Source organism: Borostomias antarcticus (assembly GCF_949987555.1).
Source record: "Borostomias antarcticus genome assembly, chromosome: 3".
NCBI classification, from domain to species: Eukaryota; Metazoa; Chordata; class Actinopteri; order Stomiiformes; family Stomiidae; genus Borostomias; species Borostomias antarcticus.
The window spans coordinates 26,550,220-26,571,885 of record NC_140236.1 but is presented as its reverse complement, the minus strand read 5'-3'; the positions used below and the strand labels follow the sequence as shown (position 1 = coordinate 26,571,885).

The 21,666-nt window shown below is 46.0% G+C and overlaps 1 protein-coding gene across 1 annotated transcript in view; it reads right to left on the bottom strand.

The window, feature by feature from the left end:
• raver2 (ribonucleoprotein, PTB-binding 2) overlaps positions 1-16,116 on the bottom strand; it is a gene marked incomplete at both ends in the record, with an annotated part of 64,505 nt that extends 48,389 nt beyond the window's left edge. Inside the window, one exon of the mRNA XM_084436090.1 lies at positions 15,868-16,116. Within this exon, the coding sequence (XP_084292216.1) occupies positions 15,868-16,116 (249 nt within the window). The remainder of the gene's footprint in view (positions 1-15,867) is intronic.
• Positions 16,117-21,666: the final 5,550 nt, after the last annotated feature.

Sequence of the window (21,666 nt, the reverse complement as noted above, 5' to 3'; positions counted from 1 at the left end):
CACACACACACACACACACACACACACACACACACACACACACACACACAGTGATAGCTCCCATATGAGCCTTGTGGGCCATCAACTGAGAGCAGGCGTATGTCTTATCTCTAGGGAGACATCAAACATGCTTTTAAACAAGCAAGGAGCCTGAGACAGAGATAGAGACACAGAGAGAGAGGGGAGAGAGGAGAGAGAGACACAGAGAGAGAGGAGAGAGAGACACAGAGAGAGAGGAGAGAGAGGAGAGAGAGACACAGAGAGAGAGGAGAGAGAGGAGAGAGAGACAGAGAGAGAGGAGAGAGAGACACAGGGAGAGAGGAGAGAGGAGAGAGAGAGACACAGAGAGAGAGAGGAGAGAGAGGAGAGAGGAGAGAGAGAGACACAGAGAGAGAGAGGAGAGAGGAAAGAGAGGAGAGAGGAGAGAGAGGAGAGAGAGAGGAGAGAGACACAGTGAGAGAGAGGAGAGAGGAAAGAGGAGAGAGGAGAGAGAGGAGAGAGACACAGAGAGAGAGAGAGAGAGAGAGAGAGGAGAGACAGGGAGAGAGAGACAGAGAGAGGAGAGAGTAGAGAGAGAGAGACAGGAGAGGAGAGAGGAGAGAGAGAAAGAGAGAGGAGAGAGAGTAGAGAGGGAGAGAGAGAGGAGAGAGGAGAGAGAAAGAGAGAGGAGAGAGGGAGAGAGAAAGAGAGAGGAGAGAGAGTAGAGAGGGAGAGACAGAGGAGAGAGGGAGGAGAGAGAGAGAGAGGGAAAGAGAGATGTGCAGGGTACTAGATCAGCCAATCAGATAATTCTTCTCCTCTCTGTGCTGTTCTGCTCTGCTCTCTAGAATCCTAGCTCACACACACACACACACACACACACACACACACACACACATACAGCAGGCATCCTCTCATCACAAAGAGGCACACACCCACACACAGGGTCAGCGATAACAGATCAGCTCTTATAGGATACAGGATGACATCGGAGCACTTGAAGCCCACTCTCTCTCTCTTTCTGTCTCTCTGTGTCTCTCTATCTATCTCTACTGCCTTAGAGAGAACAGACAGCAGAGTCCTGGAGATCGCTATCTACCTCCCTCTCCTCCCACATCGAGAGAGAGAGAGAGAGAGTGAGAGAGAACAGTTTCTCATTTACACTCTGTCTCTCTAGCTCTCCTTCCCTCCACATCCCCCTCTTTCTTTCTCTCTCTTTCCTTTTAAGTACTTGTCGTTCGCTGCCGTGCGTCAGGGGCTGATCAAACAGCGGCGTAGTTTATTCGCTCCAACTTTTATGTCTTCTCTCTCTCTCTGCTCAAGGTGGCCTTAGGCATGCTGGGAAGCCTCCATTACGGTCCTCAGAACCAAGGTTATTACAGTTAACAACAACTAGGTGTGAAAAAACATTTTAGTTAACTGAAATTAAAATAAAAACTAGGCTTTACAGACAAATGATAACTAACTAAAACGGTATTGTGTGTTTACAAAACTAACTAAAATAAACTTAAATTATAGAGAAAATGTCCTTAGTTTTAGTCTTTGTCATTTCATACATAAGCCTAGTATTTTGGGTGGATCTGAAATCTATCCTCCATTATTTATTAGCTGTGCCCCTGAGCAGGAGTAACCTGACGTGGTCCAGATGGTTTGTTTCACACGGAGTGAAACAACATGAGCTCTTGAGATCAGCATGGTCTCACGAGGCTAGCGCAGAAAAACAAACAAACTAGCAAACCTGCTTTTAAAAACTAATTAAAACATAGCTGAAATTGAAAACAAAATGTTAAAACAATAGAAAAATTAAAACTACTGAAAAAAGCAAAACTATTATAACCTTGCCCCAACCCCCCCGCGGAGTGCGCTCAGAGCTCCACCCCCACGCCGGCCCCGCACTTGCGCCTCTCCCAGCTCTCTCCTTTCGCCTCCTATGTTCCGTGCCGCGCCCGGCGTTTTGCACGCCGTGAGTAAGATGGTGACATTCTGAGTGAAGCCGGCTGGTCGCTCCCCGGGCATCGCTGGCCAACGGCAGCCCCACCCCCCCACCGCATGCCCCGCCTCCCCCCCCCCCTCCCTCCCTCCCTCCCCCACACGCTCCGCCTCCCTCCCTCCCCCCCACGCTCCACCTCCCTCCCCCCCTCCCTCCCCCACACGCTCCGCCTCCCTCCCCCACACGCTCCGCCTCCCTCCCTCCCCCCCTCCCTCACCCGCACGCTCTGACTCCCCCCCCCCACGCTCCGCCTCCCTCCCTCGCTCCCCCCCACATACTCCGCCTCCCTCCCTCCCCCGCATGCTCCGCCTCCCTCCCCCGCATGCTCCGCCTCCCTCCCTCCCTCCCTCCCCCGCATACTCCGCCTCCCTCCCTCCCTCCCTCCCTCCCCCGCATGCTCCGCCTCCCTCCCTCCCCCACATGCTCCGCCTCCCTCTCTCCCTGCAGCGCTTGGGCCTGGTCTGGACCCCTGTGTCAGGCTGAATCCAGCGGTGGCCTTGACATTAAACAGAGCTGGCCTCAGAGAGAGAGGGAGAGAGAGAGAAGCAAAGTTAAAACACTCTCTCTCTCTCTGATTCACTCTAGACAGCAGGCAAGGCGACAGAAGAAGTAGAAGAGATCGATAAAAGACAGATCATATTTTCTCTTTCTCTCTTATCTTTCTCCTCTCTCTCTCTCCCCGTCTCCATTCTGTAGCTCATGTGGAAGTTAAATGAGCAGAAACTCCCTCACGGTCTCCGTAATGGTAATGCTTTAGAATACCCCTTAACACAGATACATAAAATACCGAGCCTTCAATTCACAGCATGCTGAGCCCCTGGTCAGTCCATGCATACCTCCATACCTGTCCCTCTCTCAACCTGGCGCTGCCTGTGTTCTGATGCATATCTCTACACAGTATTATTATTATAATATTAATGCTTTTAGGAGCTACAGCTCCCTGGTACTGTATACAGACGTTGGTTTCATGAATTGTAATATGTTACATGAAGATATCAAAATGATATGCACTGGGCTACTGATTAAAATGTCTGATTTAAGTAACGTGTGCCAATGGTCTAAATCCAAAATTAGAGCCTGCTTCTGATATTGCACAACCAGTTGGATTGTATAAAGGCACTAAAGAAAGTCAAGTTGCATCACTGTTTTCAGTGGCCTAATGGTTTAGACAGGTGTTTGCACTGCAGTAGACCAGGGTTCAAAACCACCTCTACGCAATAAAAAAAACAAAACACTGCAGACTAATTGAAATTGATCGCAATTGCATTGCCAGCCTTAATATCTCATCAGTAAATGCTGTAAAAAGCATAGATAGTTTACACTTTAGATCAACTCCCACATAATATTCCCACATAATACCAACGGCCGAGTAAATGCTTTAGAACTACTTGAATTCATCATGAATTACAGTATTATAAAGTGTTTATAAAGCATCTATTAACCCACTTACTAACCATCTGTGCATGTCTAATTCATTACATGGATAAATGCATAGATAAAGTACTTATAAATAGTTTGTCAATCATTAACTTCCACATTATAAACAACCCAATGAACCATTAACAACTCATGAAAAACTTGTTTGTAATTGATATGATACGTAATTTACAAATGGTAAATACATTGTTTATAAAGTATGAAAAAACAGTGAATAAACACATTTTACATTATCTTATTAATGATGAATAAAACCTTTATAAATGTGTTAATAAATTGCTTACTAATGTGTAATAATTAATGAATAACGCTTTATAAATGATGAATTAAGTACTCAATAAATGCGTTATAGTGTGCACTTATTATAAAGTGTTGACCATTAATGTTAGTCATAATGACCCATGAATGGTGAGCAGACCATTATCACATACAAATCATTAGGACATCGTTTAAAACTGATTGATTTTTCATTTATAAATGATTAACTAAACGTGAACAAACCATTATCATATACCTTATAAATGATTAGAAAATCATTTGAAACATGTTCATAAATACATAACTACTTGTTTATAAATAGCTTACTAATATTTATAAATGTTGTAATAATGATTTGTAAATGTTGAACAGACTATAAACAGATGATTTATGAATGGTTTATTAATAAGGATTATTCTTAAGCGTTACCTACTATTTTTTTCGGTGATACTGTATCAGCTTTCCGCAATAGAGTATCGATACAGTAAAAAGGTACACAAGGAAACTATACAGAACAAGCCAGGGAGTAGATGTTGATATAGAAGGTTAAGGACACAGTAGAATTCAGCCATAGATACATTATTCATGTTTTAGATGTGGACAGTTTTAAAGGGCAGCTAAAGACACACTTATACAGACAAGCCTTTGAGTGCTAGGCCGTCTCTATCTGCCACACTCTCTCCTTCAGGCTTGCCTATTTTCCCCCGACATGACCTCTTTTATGTCACTGTGTTTACGTGCACTCTTTCTCTTTAATGTATTCAGTGCACGTGTATGTATCTGATTGGACTCTGATGTTTTTAATGTTCCTACTGTAAAGCACTGTGCACTCGTGCTACGAAGGGTGCTATATAAATAAATGTACTTGCTTACTTACTAGATGGATTTAAAATGTCCTTACATTCCCTCCGCCCGCAGGATCTCATCCAGGGAGGAGGGGGTGGAGTTGTATTTTCAGCTGTATTTTAAATTTTTCTGTAAATTATGTATGTATCACAATGTATCACAATATGTAGGTATTGTATTGTATGGTGAATTGTGTATTGCGTATCGTGCCCCATGTATGGTGATACGTATCGTATGGTGAGGTCCACGCCAATATCCAGCCCGAGTGATAACACTCTGCTCACCATTTATGGGTCATTAGGAATAACCTTAATATATCATATGAGTGTTTACTAATGGTTTGTCCCTGAGCAACAGGTTATTTACTAATGGTTTGTCCCTGAGTAACAGATCATTTACTAATGGTATGTCCCTGAGCAACAGGTTATTTACTAATGGTTTGTCCCTGAGTAACAGGTCATTTACTAATGGTTTGTCCCTGAGTAACAGATCATTTACTAATGGTATGTCCCTGAGTAACAGGTCATTTACTAATGGTATGTCCCTGAGTAACAGGTCATTTACTAATGGTATGTCCCTGAGTAACAGGTCATTTACTAATGGTTTGTCCCTGAGTAACAGATCATTTACTAATGGTATGTCCCTGAGTAACAGGTCATTTACTAATGGTATGTCCCTGAGTAACAGGTCATTTACTAATGGTTTGTCCCTGAGTAACAGATCATTTACTAATGGTTTGTCCCTGAGTAACAGGTCATTTACTAATGGTATGTCCCTGAGTAACAGATCATTTACTAATGGTATGTCCCTGAGTAACAGATCATTTACTAATGGTTTGTCCCTGAGTAACAGGTCATTTCCTAATGGTATGTCCCTGAGTAACAGGTCATTTACTAATGGTATGTCCCTGAGTAACAGGTCATTTACTAATGGTATGTCCCTGAGTAACAGATCATTTACTAATGGTTTGTCCCTGAGTAACAGGTCATTTCCTAATGGTATGTCCCTGAGTAACAGGTCATTTCCTAATGGTATGTCCCTGAGTAACAGATCATTTACTAATGGTATGTCCCTGAGTAACAGGTCATTTACTAATGGTATGTCCCTGAGTAACAGATCATTTATAAAGCTTTCTGGTGGCGTCGAAAATAATGATTTGTTAATGTTGAACAGACTATGAACAGATGCTTTATAAACTGTTTATTAACATGCATTCTAAAGCATTACCCAATAAGAATGTATGGATTAAGAGATGTATTCTCCTTTTAGTTTGTGTTGTGCTTCCATGCACAAAAGGTCATTACAATTTAATCGGCCTATGAAATAATTTCCGCACCGGAAATCTGGGGCAGATGGAGCAGTGGAATGGAGTGGAGATAGGGACACACACACACACACACACACACACACACAAACACAGAAGCCAGTGGATGTGTGTCTACTGTATCAGTCAGCAGGGGCCTAGGGAGAGCTGACCAGGCCACCATCTTGTCCTTGGCCCGATCGTACAGCTCATCTGTAAATTACACTCTGTATTTGTCTACTTGCATAGTGTATATTTTGACCTTTATTTACAGCCTATTACAATATTGAGCGATACTTCACAAATAAAGTTTGATTTGACATTCCTTTTAAATTTACGTTTACATTCCTAGATCCCGCTCCACCGACCTACCTGTACTTCCACAGACACAATAAGTCCCCATTAGGTAGATGATTCAATGATAGTTTGACTTTATGATGGTACAAACACTCAAATTATGTAGTGGATGCTACCACATACTATTGCATTGCGCTAGCGTTAGCGAGATGTGAATGCCCAAATGAGCATGGATGCTGAAAATTATCGAAATCAATCAAATACATAATGGGTTAGCCAAAAATTAGGCCCCATGTCCAAAATTCTAAACTATCTCTTTAAATAATACCCACCTACCCCCTACCTAGTACCTACATACCTACCTACTGTATCTAGCCTGATCCGCTCAGTGTGAACAGAAGTAGTACAGACTGCAGAGTTAAGACAGAGGCTCAACTACTGAGTCAGCAAACAGCGGCTAGAAAAAGGCCGACTGATAATGGACCACGTATCAAAGTGCACAAGGAAATAGCATCGATCCAAAGAACATTGCCTGACCATATCGTCTGCGTTACCACTCCGAAATGCTTCAGGCAGAAGTGTGCTACTCTCTTCCTATTTGTGGAAGCCAGATTGTGCCAGCTACTCTGAGAAGCCTGTCATATTCTCCTCCCCCCAACCCTACCCCCCCCCCCTGTCCCAGGTGACCTGCTCAAAGCACTGTGACAGGTGGCTCAGCCCGGTACAGGACAGATCGCTACCCCATCCACTGCCTGCCATGAAAGAACCTTATACTGCTCACACACACACACACACACACACACACACACACACACACACACACACACACACACACACAGCTGAAGGGTTTCACTTCGTAGACACCTGGTCAGCTTGGTTTTGAGCTGGCTTCGGTGATATCCCCTTGACAACCTTGTTTCCCCTCCCATCTCTCTCTCTCCCTCTCTCTCTCTCTCTACTCTGCTACTCGTCTGTCGGTCTGATGAAAATTTCATGCAGTGTTACAGTACCCTCCAAGCAAGAAAGAACAAGCAAATGAACATGGAATCACTTCACTCTCTCCCTCTCTCCTTCTCACTCTCTCTCTCTCTCCTGACCTCTCCTAGCCTGGCTCCAGCCCCTGGATCTGAATTTTTGAAATGCGATTCAGGGTCTTGAAAAGCTCTCGTCCAGAGAATCAGCGTCCTTTGAATTCATAGCTTGAATTAAACTGTGCGATGTGATTGGCTAGGGGATGAACTAATCGCCGAGGACTCCTTCAGCAACGCCCATCTTGGAAAACAGCTGCAATGGCAACCTGTTCAGACTGAAAAATGAGGTGAAACGGAATGGGAATTCAGTCTGTCAGGCTAGACCTCTCCTCCATCTCTCTCTCTCTCTCTCTCGCCCTTTCTAGTCCTCTAACTGACCTCACTTGCACTCTTAATCCTCTCTCTTTCTCTCTCTCCCCCCGTTCTCCCCGGGCAGAGGGCACGGGAGGGCAGCAAGTCTTGGGGGGGCAGGTGGCATGACAAGGACAGGGCTCTTTTTTTTCCGGTCAGCTCACGTGCCCCCCCCACCCCCCACCTCTCTCTCTCTCTCTCTTTCCTTCTGTCTGTGGCTGGGGTGTATGGCGCAGGTCGGAGGTCAACCTGCAGGCTCAGTAGACACTCTCACCTGCTCACATATCACGGCACCAGCAAATAGGCTGCACCGAGGCACACGCAGAGAGAGCTTCCCCCAGGGAATAGACCTCACCTAGCCACACAGAGACAGATAGCTTCCAGCAGGAAAACCTGCCTCGCAGATAAAAGCTGTTATGTTAGCATGCCCTGTCACAAGAGACTGTAATGATATGTTGCCACCTGACAAATCCATGAAGGTTAAAGCATTTACTGGTGTGTAGTATTTACAACTATCAATTCAAATGTATAGTTACTGAACTTCAGGATACAATGCCAAAGTAATTTTATTTATATAGCACCATTCATACAAATCAATGTTGTACATAGTGCTTTACATAAAAAGAGATAGATAAAAACAGTGTGAACAGAATCAAAAGAAACAGTTAAATAATTAAAAATTAAAAGATAATCTAAAATAGAATAAAAACTATAAAACAGAGAATACAAATTAAGAACACTTTATAATAAGATATTAAAACTAGTAAAGCTATGTGGTAAAAGCAATGATAAAAAGGTGTGTTTTAAGATCTCACGTAAAAATGAATATAGTATCAGACATTCTCAGGTCCTCTGGCAGGGTGTTCCAAAGGCTGGGGGCATAAGAACTGAAGGCTGCCTCCCTATGCCTCTTAGTCCTGGCTCTAGGGACCACTAAAAGCTCAGTGCCAGAGGACCTGAGGGACCTACTACTGTAGGTGTGTATTTTAAAAGCATATCTGATATGTATGTAGGTGCTTGATTATGTATGGATTAGTGGACTAATAATTGTAAAATCTATTCTAAAACTGACAGGTAACCAGTGCAGTGATTTTAAAGCTGGTGTGATGTGAACCCTCCTTCTGGTCTTTGTAAGAACACGTGTTGCAGCATTTTGAATCAGTTGGATTTGACTAATCGTTTTTGGTAGGCCAGACGGGAGAGCATTACAATAGTCCAATCTGTCAGTATCAGTCTGGGAGAGGAAAGGTTTCATCTTGGCAAGTGATAAGATGAGGCATACGTTAATTCATCCATGGCGCCCCGCCATGGATGCATTTGTCCCGCCATAGCTGCAAAATTTAGGTTATCAACAGTGGCGATTGCTCCTATAAGCCAGGGTAAGTCTGGCTTACCCATACAAATCCAAATAACACTTGATTTTTGCGCTTTCTTTCAGTGAAAGAAGGCACGAAAATCGACTTTCACACTGTTTTTGACTTAAATGCGTCTTGTATTCTGCCATATTGCTTCATTTTCATCCGTGTTTAGCGTTTTGGTAGTGCTCCGTCGCCCCCTACAGTCCTCATGAAAATATAGTCCACGTTACGGCCCGTTGGCAGCTGTCTTACTAGCTCGTTATTCACTTAAAGTCGCACAGAAATTAAAAAAGCATTCTGTCCCATTTGGTTCACATAATTGGTCATAGTGTTCACCTATTCAATGATGTATGCCAAAAAATTCTACTTTTGTTGTAATCTTATATCAAAGTAGCCTATATAATTTCTTACTTCCTGGAAAACGGTAGGTCATGTGCAATTACGACAACAGGTAGGCCCTACCTTAGATTTTAGGCCAATAATCTCACGACATCCACCCGTCAATCAATGCTATCCTTCTATCGAATCTGTCTAAAGTTTTTAAAACCCGTCCACTTGTCAATGTTCCAATCAAATTCTCTAAACATTATGTCCCAAAATTGTGCACGCTGCACGCATTTCGTTGGTACTGGCTTACCCAGTTCTAGGACCCACCAGACGCCACTGGTTATCAAAGGTTTTGACTTTTCATTATTAGACCAGTGAGATGTCCAGGCCCTCTGCCCTGGTGTGTGGCAGCTGTTAGTGTCAGAGGGGAAGCCTCGTTCAGACTGCATGGTTGCCATCTCTGAGGGATCTCTATTAGATGATGGTTAGCTCTATCTTTTTAGCAACTGCAGTCATTTCAGCTTGCACTGGCACATTTTCCCCCCAGATTATTCTTTTTCAGAACTGACATTTTTTAAGGGCTCATGTCCCGCAGTATGTTGCGTTAAATAGTCTTTTGTACAGTCGATGGAAATGTGGTCTTTGGCACATTGAGGCATCTGGCACATTGAGGCATCTGGCATGCCCCCAGACCCCCCTACACGGTCGGAGGTCCACCCCCCATAGCTGCCCAAAATCCTGTGGGAAACACTGTGAGGTAATTGTTACATTCTTTATATGGGCCTCAAAGCTAAGATCAGAGTCCAGCACGACACCTACGTTTGTGGCCTGGCATTTGGTATTCAGTGATAGTGTTTTTAAGTGCACCGATAGTCTCTCTTTCACCTTTTTCACCAATGATCAATACTTCAGGTTTGTTCTGATTTAACTGGAGGAAGTTCTGTGACATCCACACATTTCTGTCAGCAATACATTCTGTCAAACGGTCAGTTGGGCTGTAGTCGGGGGGGAGGTGGGGGTCACAGAAATGTAGAGCTGGGTGTCATCCGCATAGCTATACTTTGTAAGAGGCACAGATATCAAATTGTCTGTGGATACTCCATTTGGTCTCTGGCTGACTCTGTAGGTTCTTGAAAAAGAGAGGCATTGTCTAATCGTGTTTATAGGCCTACCACTAGAAACACTAGAATCACAAAAAACTGTCAGATCAGAGTAGGGTTGCAAAGGGGTGGAAAATTTCCAGAAACTTTCCTGAAATTTACCATGTGAAGTTAAGCTTGGGAATTTTGATCTTTTTTGTAGCCTATACCAGCTTTTTTTCAATTTTTTTTTTATTTGATATACTTATTTTAGGATGTTATCCCATTTGGTATCCAATTGACCCTGACCTAGTGTTCAATTACCCCCTACTAACTGTAGGGGGTTGTGTGACGAGGATTCATCACACAACCCGGCCTGTTGGCACTGTGAAAGGGAGAGCCAACTCAGACAACTTGACTATCTCAGCTCGCAACCGTAATTCCAACACCAGACAGGGTTGCTGTTGTGTGACGAACTCTCAAGCCGAGATTACACTAACCATCCTCAGGGAGCGGCGGTCCAATAGGCCCCTCCCTCTAGGATCTGACTATACTCGGATCTGGCGAGACCACCGGTTCCCGGTGGGCAGCTGCACCGGAACACAATGCATGACCGCCACACCACCACAGACCCCTTTAACAGGGAACTTAAATGTAGCCTAGTTGGGGGAAAAAACATAAAATGCAATTCTAGATCTTGCAGCATGATCTTGGTTAAAACAACCTGATTTAAAACAAATTCAGTTGAATTTCAACCCTGTTTTGTGCATTCCTCCATGACACGTGCAGTGCATTCTTCCATCACATGCACAGCTAATTCCCAGCATCCTGCACACTAAGAGGGCTGTAGAATCCATTAAAGTTCTACTCACAAATAGATTAAGCAAAACTTTTTTTTATTAGAAATGTTTGCCTGCATGTCTGCTACAAAGCAAAATGTGTATATTTATGTATGTTTATGACAAGGTAAATACAGTTGGTATAAATAACCCCCAAATTCCCAGTTAATTCCCATTAATTCCCACACATTCCTGTTAATTGCCATAAATTCCCATGGAAAGTTTCCAACACTGAATATTCCCGGAATTTTGCAACCTTAGATCAGTTATTTTGTTGAAAATACCACCAGATCCATTTCTGTGCAAGTCATTAAGGTCGGGACCTAGGGGAGTTGGATCGTGACAATTTTCAACACAAAATCAGCACCTGAGGGAAGAAGCCATGTTCTCGGAGAGCAGCCTGGTACCCAGCCGGTTTGGATGGAGACCCTCACGTTTCAGTAGGCTAGGCCTCTCCCAGAACAGGTCAAAGCTGGAGATAAAGGGGACTCTGCGCTGTAGTGCTGTAGCAGAGTGTGAAGCCTGAACAGTCTGGACCATCTCTCAGCACCCCTTCGGTATGTAGGGAGGAGCCCAGAGATGAGCATCTGTGTCTAGCAGGGTATGTACCAGTGCTTTAAAATCATCTTTTAAAACTTCTGACTGCCGGGCTTTGATGTAAATTGTTCCTACGTGTAGAATGATGGATTCAGCCTTGGTGTAGTCTCTCCTCGCTGGGCCCCGGCGTCAGCCATTAAACCCCTGGAACTTGTCCAGAAAGCTGCTGCTCGCCTGGTGTTCAACCACCCCAAGTTCTCCCACACAACTTCCCTTCTCCGTTCCCTACACTGGCTCCCTGTAGCGGCTCGCATCCAGTTTAAAACGCTAGCGCTAACCTACAGGGCAATGAAAGGAACAGCCCCCTCCTACCTCCAGGCCATGGTCAAACCCTTCACCCCCTCCCAACTGCTACGCTCTGCTACCTCAGGGCGACTGGTTGCCCTGTCACTCCGAAGCCCCTGCGGTCGATCGACACGGTCCTGGCTCTTCTCTGTCCTGGCCCCGCAGTGGTGGAACGAACTGCCCACTGACGTCAGGACAGCAGAGTCACTGCCCATCTTTCACCACAGGCTCAAAACTCATTTCTTCAAGAAGTACTACAACGATCCTCTCTCTAAAGCACCTATTGTATTTTAGATTGCTATTCTTGCACTTTGCCTTCAGCACTAGATTATGCTCTTTGTCACTTGTTTTAGAAAGGAGATGCACTTGTGAGTTCTGGCAAGTAGTAGTACATTGGCTTTACCTATGTTGAATGCAATTATTGTTAGTCGCTTTGGATAAAAGCGTCTGCTAAACGACTGTTATGTAAATGTAATGTGTAGCCGGCCAGGATGTGATGGAGATCACAGACTCGAGCACCTGGGAAACAGTGAACTCTGGAGGAGCCTCCAGATGAGGGAGAGATGTAAATATCTCTGACTATAGAGCTGCCAATAATAATGGAGGTGGTCGAGTCGGGGGGGAGGAGCGTGCGAGGAGGAGCCGGCCGGGAGGAGGAGCAGGGGCAAGAGGCAGGGGGCTGGGGAGGAGGGTGTGTGGAAGGGGGGGCTCGGGCAGGTTGCGTGGTGATGCCAGTCATGATCATAATCATAAATGCACATACAATCAGCCACTGCATCTCTAGTGTACACTCTTGCAGCCGAATTGAAATGTCAAATGTCCATAAATTACAGCAGCATCAATCAGAAATTGATTAACTAGAAAGGACTCTCTGAGAGCCTGTATCCCATGAAAGTATGTCCTCAGCATGTACGGTGACATCAGGGTACCAAACTTTAAAAATAAACAATATCCTGGTGTTTATGAGCAGCTGTGTTTGACACAGCTGGGGTCAGCCGAACGGGCGCCCTTCTGCTCTGCTCTCTGATGTGTCTCAGGTACCCAGCTTGCTAGCTAGACATGACAGGACCGACAGCAGTAATCTAGTTAGCTACAGCACACGCATAATTAGCTAATTCAAAGCCGTTGAATTACTACTACTTTGCATGATTAAACATGTCCGAATTAATGGAGAATGGTGAATGGGTGGCTGTTTTTCTCCATGAATTTCTGAACAGTAGAGTATTTTCCAAATACATTTTTCGTTAAGTTGTTTTCCCTCCAAAACTTTGTTCTGTTCCGTCAGGTCCAAGTAATCAGCCAATGGCGTGACCCCCGCTGCATATGGACAGTCAGTAACCGGGGTGCTCCAGAGTGCCAGTAGTAGGGCGTCAAGCAGTTTCTGCAGACCCCTCAGCGGCTAGCGGTTCACCCCGGCTAGCTGCTCAGCTGCTCAACTAGCGGTTCACCCCGGCTAGCTGCTCAGCTGCTCAACTAGCGGTTCACCGCCGCTAGCTGCTCAGCTGCTCAACTAGCGGTTCACCCCGGCTAGCTGCTCAGCTGCTCAACTAGCGGTTCACCCCGGCTAGCTGCTCAGCTGCTCAACTAGCGGTTCACCCCGGATAGCTGCTCAGCTGCTCAACTAGCGGTTCACCCCGGCTAGCTGCTCAGCTGCTCAACTCACTGTCAGCTATTTATGGCTCAAAAGGAAGCGACTGAGGCAATACGGTTATTTCGAGTAACACTAATAAAGGCTTAGTCTACTCTAAATAATGCATGTCAGTGTGTTTGTGTGAATGTGTGTGTATGTGCAGTGTGTGTGTCACACACACACACACAAGCACAAACGCCCAACAGGGCGAGTCTCACCTGTTCCGGAGAGGCTCTGTATAATTGATAGTAGGAAATCCTAAATAAGGGCTAACTCTACACCCCCCCCCCCTCCCCCCCTCTACCCTGTCCTCCACAAGCCCTATATCCTCACCATCAGCTCACATCACCCGCCATCGACAGCCAACCACCTACTCTCGACCTGCATCCCCTCGTCCGTACAGCTTCCCACCCTCTCCTCCTTCCCCCCAGCCCCGAGGCCTTCCCCCCCCCAGCCCCGAGGCCTTCCCCCCCCCAGCCCCGAGGCCTGTCAACAGGGCTGTATATCTGACACCATCCACCCTGGGTGAAAGAGAGACGGGGCTCCGTTAAAAACACAGCTTGCCCCCCCCCGTGCCGTCCTGGAGGTGTTCATTAACGGGGCGGGGTGGGGTGGAGTGGGGTTGGGTGGTGCTAGCTAGCTGGTCCGTCAATCTCCGGAGCCATCAATCAGGCAGCGGCATGGGACTCGGTTTGGCTGAGCGGCCGGCAAGGAGGAGGAGGAGGAGGAGGAGGAGGAGGCTTCATTTCATGACAGAAACTGCTCCATCACCGCCGGCGGACGGAAGTAGGAGTGGTGTGTGTGGGAGTGTGTGGGAGTGGTGTGTGTTTGAGAGAGAGAGAGAAGCTTTCTTCTTCAATTATGCACAACAAGACACGACAGAGGATACGGTCTAACGTAATGTCACTGACCTCCATGTGTATTTCCATAAAGCAGGTTTGAACACACACACACACACACACACAATCACACTATATGGATTCGTTCCCCAAGCTCTGCAGGTCGAGGTAGGCAGGATGTGCTGAGTTAAAGGGGAATGGTTTCCAACTATCTGCTCCCTCCCTCAAAAACACTTCTCAGGGACTGCTAGCCGTCACATCCCCTGACACTAATAATGTGGAGAAAAAATATATATACAGAGGGAAATGCCAAGGATGTCGCCTCACCTGGCTCTGTATGAATTTCTCACACACACTCCAGTCCTGAGCTCCTGTTGGCTCTGCTTGGCAGTCTGCCTCTGGCTGAGAAATGTTCAGCTAGCTATAAGCCTGGAGGAATTTACAATCTGCCCCCATCCCTCCGAGACAAACCAGCTAGTGCAGTGAGTTACAGGGCAATCAATTACTGTAGGTGACGTCAGTTAAACTGGGATTCTCAAATTCATAAACAGATTAATGCACTTTATAAACTAAACTTCAGTAGCCTATGCACAATTGAAGTGACATACTGTCATGTGATTATAGTAGGATACATGTGTCACTCCAATTGTGCATTCTTTAAAAAAAAACAGACCAAGACCAGATATTACACCTGCATGCAGCTGCTGAATTTCAGTAATGTAAACCACACTGAATGTATCATACCCTGCATGAAACATGAATGACCGAGTTTATGTATGAGACATCATTTTCAACAGTTTCACAAGTGTTTGCAATTATCTACACATTACACATAGGCTACCTATTGGAGAGTGCAGTGGACGCGCGTCGCCGTAGCTTAATAATAAACTGCTAAAGCGGAGGCGCCTAAACAGACTTTAAAAGTTTGTTCAATGACAGTAAACCACACATTATTTGATTGAAAAGCGCTTGTCGTCAAATGGTTCGTGAACAGCTTTCTGTGCTTAGATCACAAACTCGAGGTCACTATAATCCTTCCACGAAAAGTAATGCGCGTGGAAGCCTATAAATTGAATTGTCACAGTTAGCCTATATAGCCTACAGTTCGGCTTAACCTCTGTAAAACAATCGCCTTTAGAGTTTCAGTTTATCTTGGAGTAAAATGGTTTTACGTAGGCAACAGTGGACCTTAACAGTGAGCGCTAGCGATATGCAGCCTGCTGCCCGATCGCGCACCAACATCAGGCTATAAATTAATATGCCTTCAAATTATGCACGCTTTCATTACATAACTGCAGATAACTATTGCAAAGTAGCAAACTTAGGGTGGCAACTGCCTAAAGTGAACAAACCCTCCAGATATACTAAGTTGAGCGCAAAAATATAACTTTCTATCCGTCTGATAGAGGAGTCTACTGCACCTGGTTGGTTGTATCTTGTGGTAGGTTTTTAATTAAGATTTTCCTCCTGTTGCTCAGCTCTCTGCGAGTTCTCTCAAGCCTCCTCTCGATCTCGTCCGGCTCCAAGTCGGCTAAGTCACGGAGGCTGGTCCCCTCGGATGCTGCGTCCTCATCCTGTCGGCTTTCTGGGCTGTCAGAATCCGGCAAAGGGGCATTTTCCTGGTTTAAAGAGTGAACGCTCGGCGGCTGGATGGATGAAGCTGCCGCCATCTTGAGTAGCTGTGTAGAAGTGAGTGGAGGCTGCGATAGGTGGGCGTCCGTGTTTTTGTCGCTCCCATCTGAGAGAGGGAGAGAGAGCAGACGGGAAAGGTAGGCTACGCGCATGCAGGCCCGGCACAGTGATGTGCGTTGGACACTTGGCGACCCCCACCGATAGGAAAATGAATTAAGGGGCAATTAACCATTACGAATATTGTATCGCCATCCCGTGGTGGTATCATTGAAATATGGATAGTCTATTAGTCTTATTACAGGAATGCAACCCGTCAATAACCACGTTTGCCAATACCCATACCACATCAGAAAGTACCGTAAGGCGTTCTTTGCGGGTGGGAAGACAATTAAAGTGATTGTATACTTACTGGCAAGCCCGTGAAGGGATTTAAACATTTATCATTAATACATAGGCCTAGATGTTAAATTCGAACATCATGGACCTTCTCCAGTCAGTCAGTCAATGCCAGTCCCTCTCCCGTGGATGGTAACCTGCCCCCGGGCACAGCGGCGACTGGAAGCTCCTGTAGCTCCACACAATAGCCTACCCAAGGAAGTGCGCCTCAGATCTCGCGCTACAGTAGGCTACATTCACTGCAACCCACGTAAGAAATATGTAGAGCAGAGGAGTGAGACAATTAAAGGGAGTTAACTAAAGCCACACCGTTAGACGGATGTGCTGTCACTTTTTGATCTATTTTGGCAGATACAGTCACGTCAATTTAAGGGATGGAATAATTCCACAGTTGCAGAAGATAGCTCTCCTAATTGGATAGGACTAGTCCGTTCATATATGAATACAGCAATCAGACTCAACTCGTTTCCTGTCAGATGGGAAAGCCTGCGCCACGCGCACGTGGGCTGAAATGACTGTATTCCTCAAAGCCCAAAGACAAGCAATTATATCCCAATCAATTGTCTCATGACAGATGGGAGACATGGAACCATTGCATTCTGTGTTCTGTGAAATGGCCAGCCCTGCTTGTCACTCGCGATATGCTAAAGATACCTGAATCACTCTTCAAAGAAGATTTTGCTTTTATACTCTCACAAAGACACACACAGTATCTCTCTCTCACACACAGTAGGCTATCTCTCTCTTTCTCTGCACATGCATACAACACCCTCTCTCTCTCACACGCACGCACACGCACACACACACACACAGGGCGATATTTTACACGTCCAGATCAGACTACTAAAACGTTTAGCATAAAGGCAGTAAAGGGGACGGGAGGGGCTGCGCGTCTGTGAATGATTCAGTCACATTGAGAGTGGGAGTAGGAGAAGAATGGAGGAAATCTCGCTGCTCGCCGGGTCTGAGTGGGTGTCGGCAAGTGGCGGAGCAGGCAAAGCGGGCACCTGGGACGCGTGTTTGTGCGCGGTACTGTAGGCGGATGGTGCGTTGAAGTTGAACCCTGAATGGCCGTGGGGTGCGGAGTGTGTGGGAGTGTAGGGGGAACAATTATGGCCATCTCAATTTGCAATCCTGCCTGGGACGACGGGAGAAACAAAATATCCATTTGCGCGTGTTCGTGCGTGTTGTTAGTGCAGCGAATCCACATAGATTATTATTGGTGTCCCCTACCACCCGATGAAATCGGAGGGTTATCCCTTAAAAACGGGCCGTGTCCGTCTGTTTGTTCGTCCCAAGAGATGTAGTCTACCAGAGCCCACCACTGGGGGTGCTAGCCACAGTTAATTTTTCCCTTTGCCAATACATGTTTTGTACACAAAAAATGAGGTGAATAAGCTGAGTGGACTAGAAGTGCGTGTCCGTCTGTCTGTGTCGATCTGTCTGTCTCTGTCTGTCTGTCCGACTCTCCTGCCAAGCCGGGACTGACTGTGAGGCACACAGAAAGGCAAGAGGAAACTTGGACAGTGAGTGGGATCTAACTCAGACCAGATCTTTGGCACGGAGGACGAGGAGCCGAGCTCTTCTCTCCCAGATGGACCCGGGCTTCTGCAGAGCTGCCCCCCTGCCAACGCTCACCAAAGACTCTCTGGATCTGAGGAGAAACACTGACCGTTACACGTCCATTAGCCCGGCCACCTGGGTCCAGTTGGAGAAGACAGACAACAGCAGCTCAGTTAAATACCCGTTCATGACCGCTGGCGACAGTGAAGGCGAACTTACTGCGATTCACAGGCTTGTTTCTTTTGATCAAGTGGCAAAGTTAGCTCCAAATAACTGTTACTACTAACATGTTTTTTTCAATAAGGGAATCAACCACCTCTTTCAACAGTCATCTGAGTATGATAATCCATGTGAAAAACATCAAGCCCCTTCAAGGCCGTTACACAACGCCATGGTAACTCGGATGCACAAAAAGGCTCATGAATAAATCATTGTGCTTTAAGGCTGCTCTGGCAACCCCCCACCCCCCTCCCCGACCTATTGCTAAAACAGTGGGTGGGAGAGTAGACATTTTATCTCTCGTTATTAGACCTATATCAGAACCTTATCTGTCTAATCAACCAAGTGTGGTTGCCCTGATCACCATCTGTTGAATGACCTCGGAACATTGACAATAGGCATTTTGATTATTAAAATGGTCACCCAAGAAGCCAGTTTAAATGTGAAATTATATATTTTACTTTTGATTTTCAGTTCGAACTACAGTAACTTAGCTGCAATCCTCGAGATGATATTTCACCCGAATATCAATATTTGGTGTCTCCCTTGATTGGGCGAGTCACATTCTCAGCAGCGATGCCTGCAAGATATTAAAACAGACATAATTCAAAGGCCCCTCCGACCATTTACATGTAAAGAGGACTTTTTTTTAATCACATTCACATTGCAATAAATCTCCATTTTATAACTTTATACTGTATGTTACACAGTGGAAAAAAGGAATGATGTACACACATTGAAGTTCCTTCAGTACATTAATGCAATTCATAGTGTTCGGTATACACAAGATTATACTTGCTTACAACAGCTGGTAAATACTGTTAATGCTGTCCATCAACAATGTCATGACAACGGATCTTAAAAACAAATAAAACAGTACAGTAGGCGTTGTTCATATGACCCACACACACTGCAGTAAAACTAATAACTTGCCATTTTCAGAAATAAACCCGAAGACATTCCCATCAAAACCAAAATAGAAAATTGTGTTTTGAAGCCGTCCTCTATTGGAAGGAAATATCAAGCATACGTGTGGAACTGGGCTGCATGAGCCGTGTGTGTGTGTGTGTGTGTGTGTTGAGAATAGCCAGTGCTCTCTGGAGTGTGTGTGGAGTTGGGAATAGCCAGTGCTCTCTGGAGTGTGTGTGGTGTTGAGAATAGCCAGTGCTCTCTGGAGTGTGTGTGGAGTTGGGAATAGCCAGTGCTCTCTGGAGTGTGTGTGGAGTTGGGAATAGCCAGTGCTCTCTGGAGTGTGTGTGGAGTTGGGAATAGCCAGTGCTCTCTGGAGTGTGTGTGTGGTGTTGAGAATAGCCAGTGCTCTCTGGAGTGTGTGTGGTGTTGAGAATAGCCAGTGCTCTCTGGAGTGTGTGTGGTGAGAATAGCCAGTGCTCTCTGGAGTGTGTGTGGAGTTGGGAATAGCCAGTGCTCTCTGGAGTGTGTGTGTGGTGTTGAGAATAGCCAGTGCTCTCTGGAGCTGGTTCAGAAAGTCAGCACTGCTCAACACTGCTCAAGACAATGATCATCTAAACCCCACATCCACTACACTTCAGTATTTTGCAGTCTTAAAATTGCTTTGTGGCAACTGATGTCTCAATTGACTTAGCAACCACACGTGGCTAAAACAAAAAAAGGCAGGTCTCTTTAAGACGGCCGATCTTAAACTTTAAACTGTGTAAAAACAATGTCAGTCTGTCCTTCATCCAATATGGACCTAAAGAAAGGTAGACCTACTGTAATAACATCCAAGGAATCAAAGAAAATAGTCAGATATTCTGAACAGACAATTCAATATCAACCCAAATATCTCAGCGTCCTTTTGAGCACACATTATGCATTTCCAACAAAAAAATGGAGTGCACGACACATTAATAGCTATTGGTGATTTTTAAAAGTATTTACACTTCATATAGCTTGGAAAACAATAGACATTTGGCAGCAAAAATAAATGAATATCATATTGATTTGAGTAATTTAACAATCACATGACTAAAAAGCACAAATAGGGATTAATTACTCTTCATTGGAAAAAAAAATAGTGGATTGCTTAAACATACATTTCATTTCCATTCTCCAATTACAGTTTCAAAATAAACATACTGGTAATAATGCCTTCAATGAAGATGCTCTGACTGTGACGCACACACACACACCCAGACGAGACACGGTCAAACGCACACACACGCAGAAACAACCCCACACATACACACACACGCACGTACATACAGTAGACACACGCAACAAAACACATACACAAACACACCCGCACACTCATTCACTCACTCACACACACACGCACACACACGCACGCACACGCGCACACACGCACACACACACACACACACAGACACACAAACAGTGTACAAATGTGTTTTGAATGCTTCGACCACAAAGGAACCTCCGGGTGGGATGCGCTGCTGCTTCTCGGTGGAGACGGCAGCTCTCTCTCCCGGTCAGAGAGCGGGGGTCCCACGGGCCCCCAGGGTCCAGGATTACTCTACGGAGGGGGGGGGGAGCAGATAAGACACCTGGGTTTTTGCTCAGGCAGATAAAGGGCACCATGTGTTGTGCGTGGGCCCTGAACATTCAGTCTCTCTGAGCTGCGCTGTCAGGGTCCTTCCACACGCGTCCCCAGTGTCTAGCCAGCCCCGTCGCCCGGCACGGGTCGTCTGAAAACGACTCCGCGGGAGGTTCTGAGACGGTTCTCCATCGTCGATGTGACCGGATTCAACCCCGACACATTTCCCCTCCATCCTCAACTTGTCCTCAAAATAAAATCCGACACCGAGAGATGCGCTGTACATTATCCTCCACTTCCTCTTCACTGCTGCGCCACAGGATGTGATGCGTCGGCTACAGGAAGTGACAGACGAGGGGTGCGCAGCAGAGGCACTTTGCAGTCCTGTCGTCCGCCTCTCTGATTGGTCAGAGTCCATTCCTCTCCGGACCCTCTCGCCTCTCTCAAAATCCAGTTCAATAAATAGTAGAAAAATAATCCTTTCTTCTTTTTTTGTCCCATTTTTATTTCTTCTTAAAAATTCAGAGATGCGTCGTTTACACTTTATAACAAGTTTAGATCCCCTTTAGAACGCAGTCTGCGCCTGGTCACTATGGCGCCGCGACGTCGCAAGCGGCCCTCTGCGGACGACGGAGTGTGTTGGCTTCGGCGGAGACTTCCGGCCGGGGTCATCCATAGGGGCAGCTGCTCTGCTCTCCCGGTCCGCTCTCCCCCTCACCGAGGCCGGGCGTAGTGGGAGCCTGGGTGGTGGTGGAGGTGGCGGAGGAGGTAAGGGGCGCAGCTGCGATGGCGCGGCTGGGCGTGGCAGCCGTTCGACGGGGTCAGAGGAGGGCTGAGGCCTGGGTGAGCGGGGGGTCGTGGGTGGGGGGCGTGTGTGTGTGTGCGCGTGCGAGGA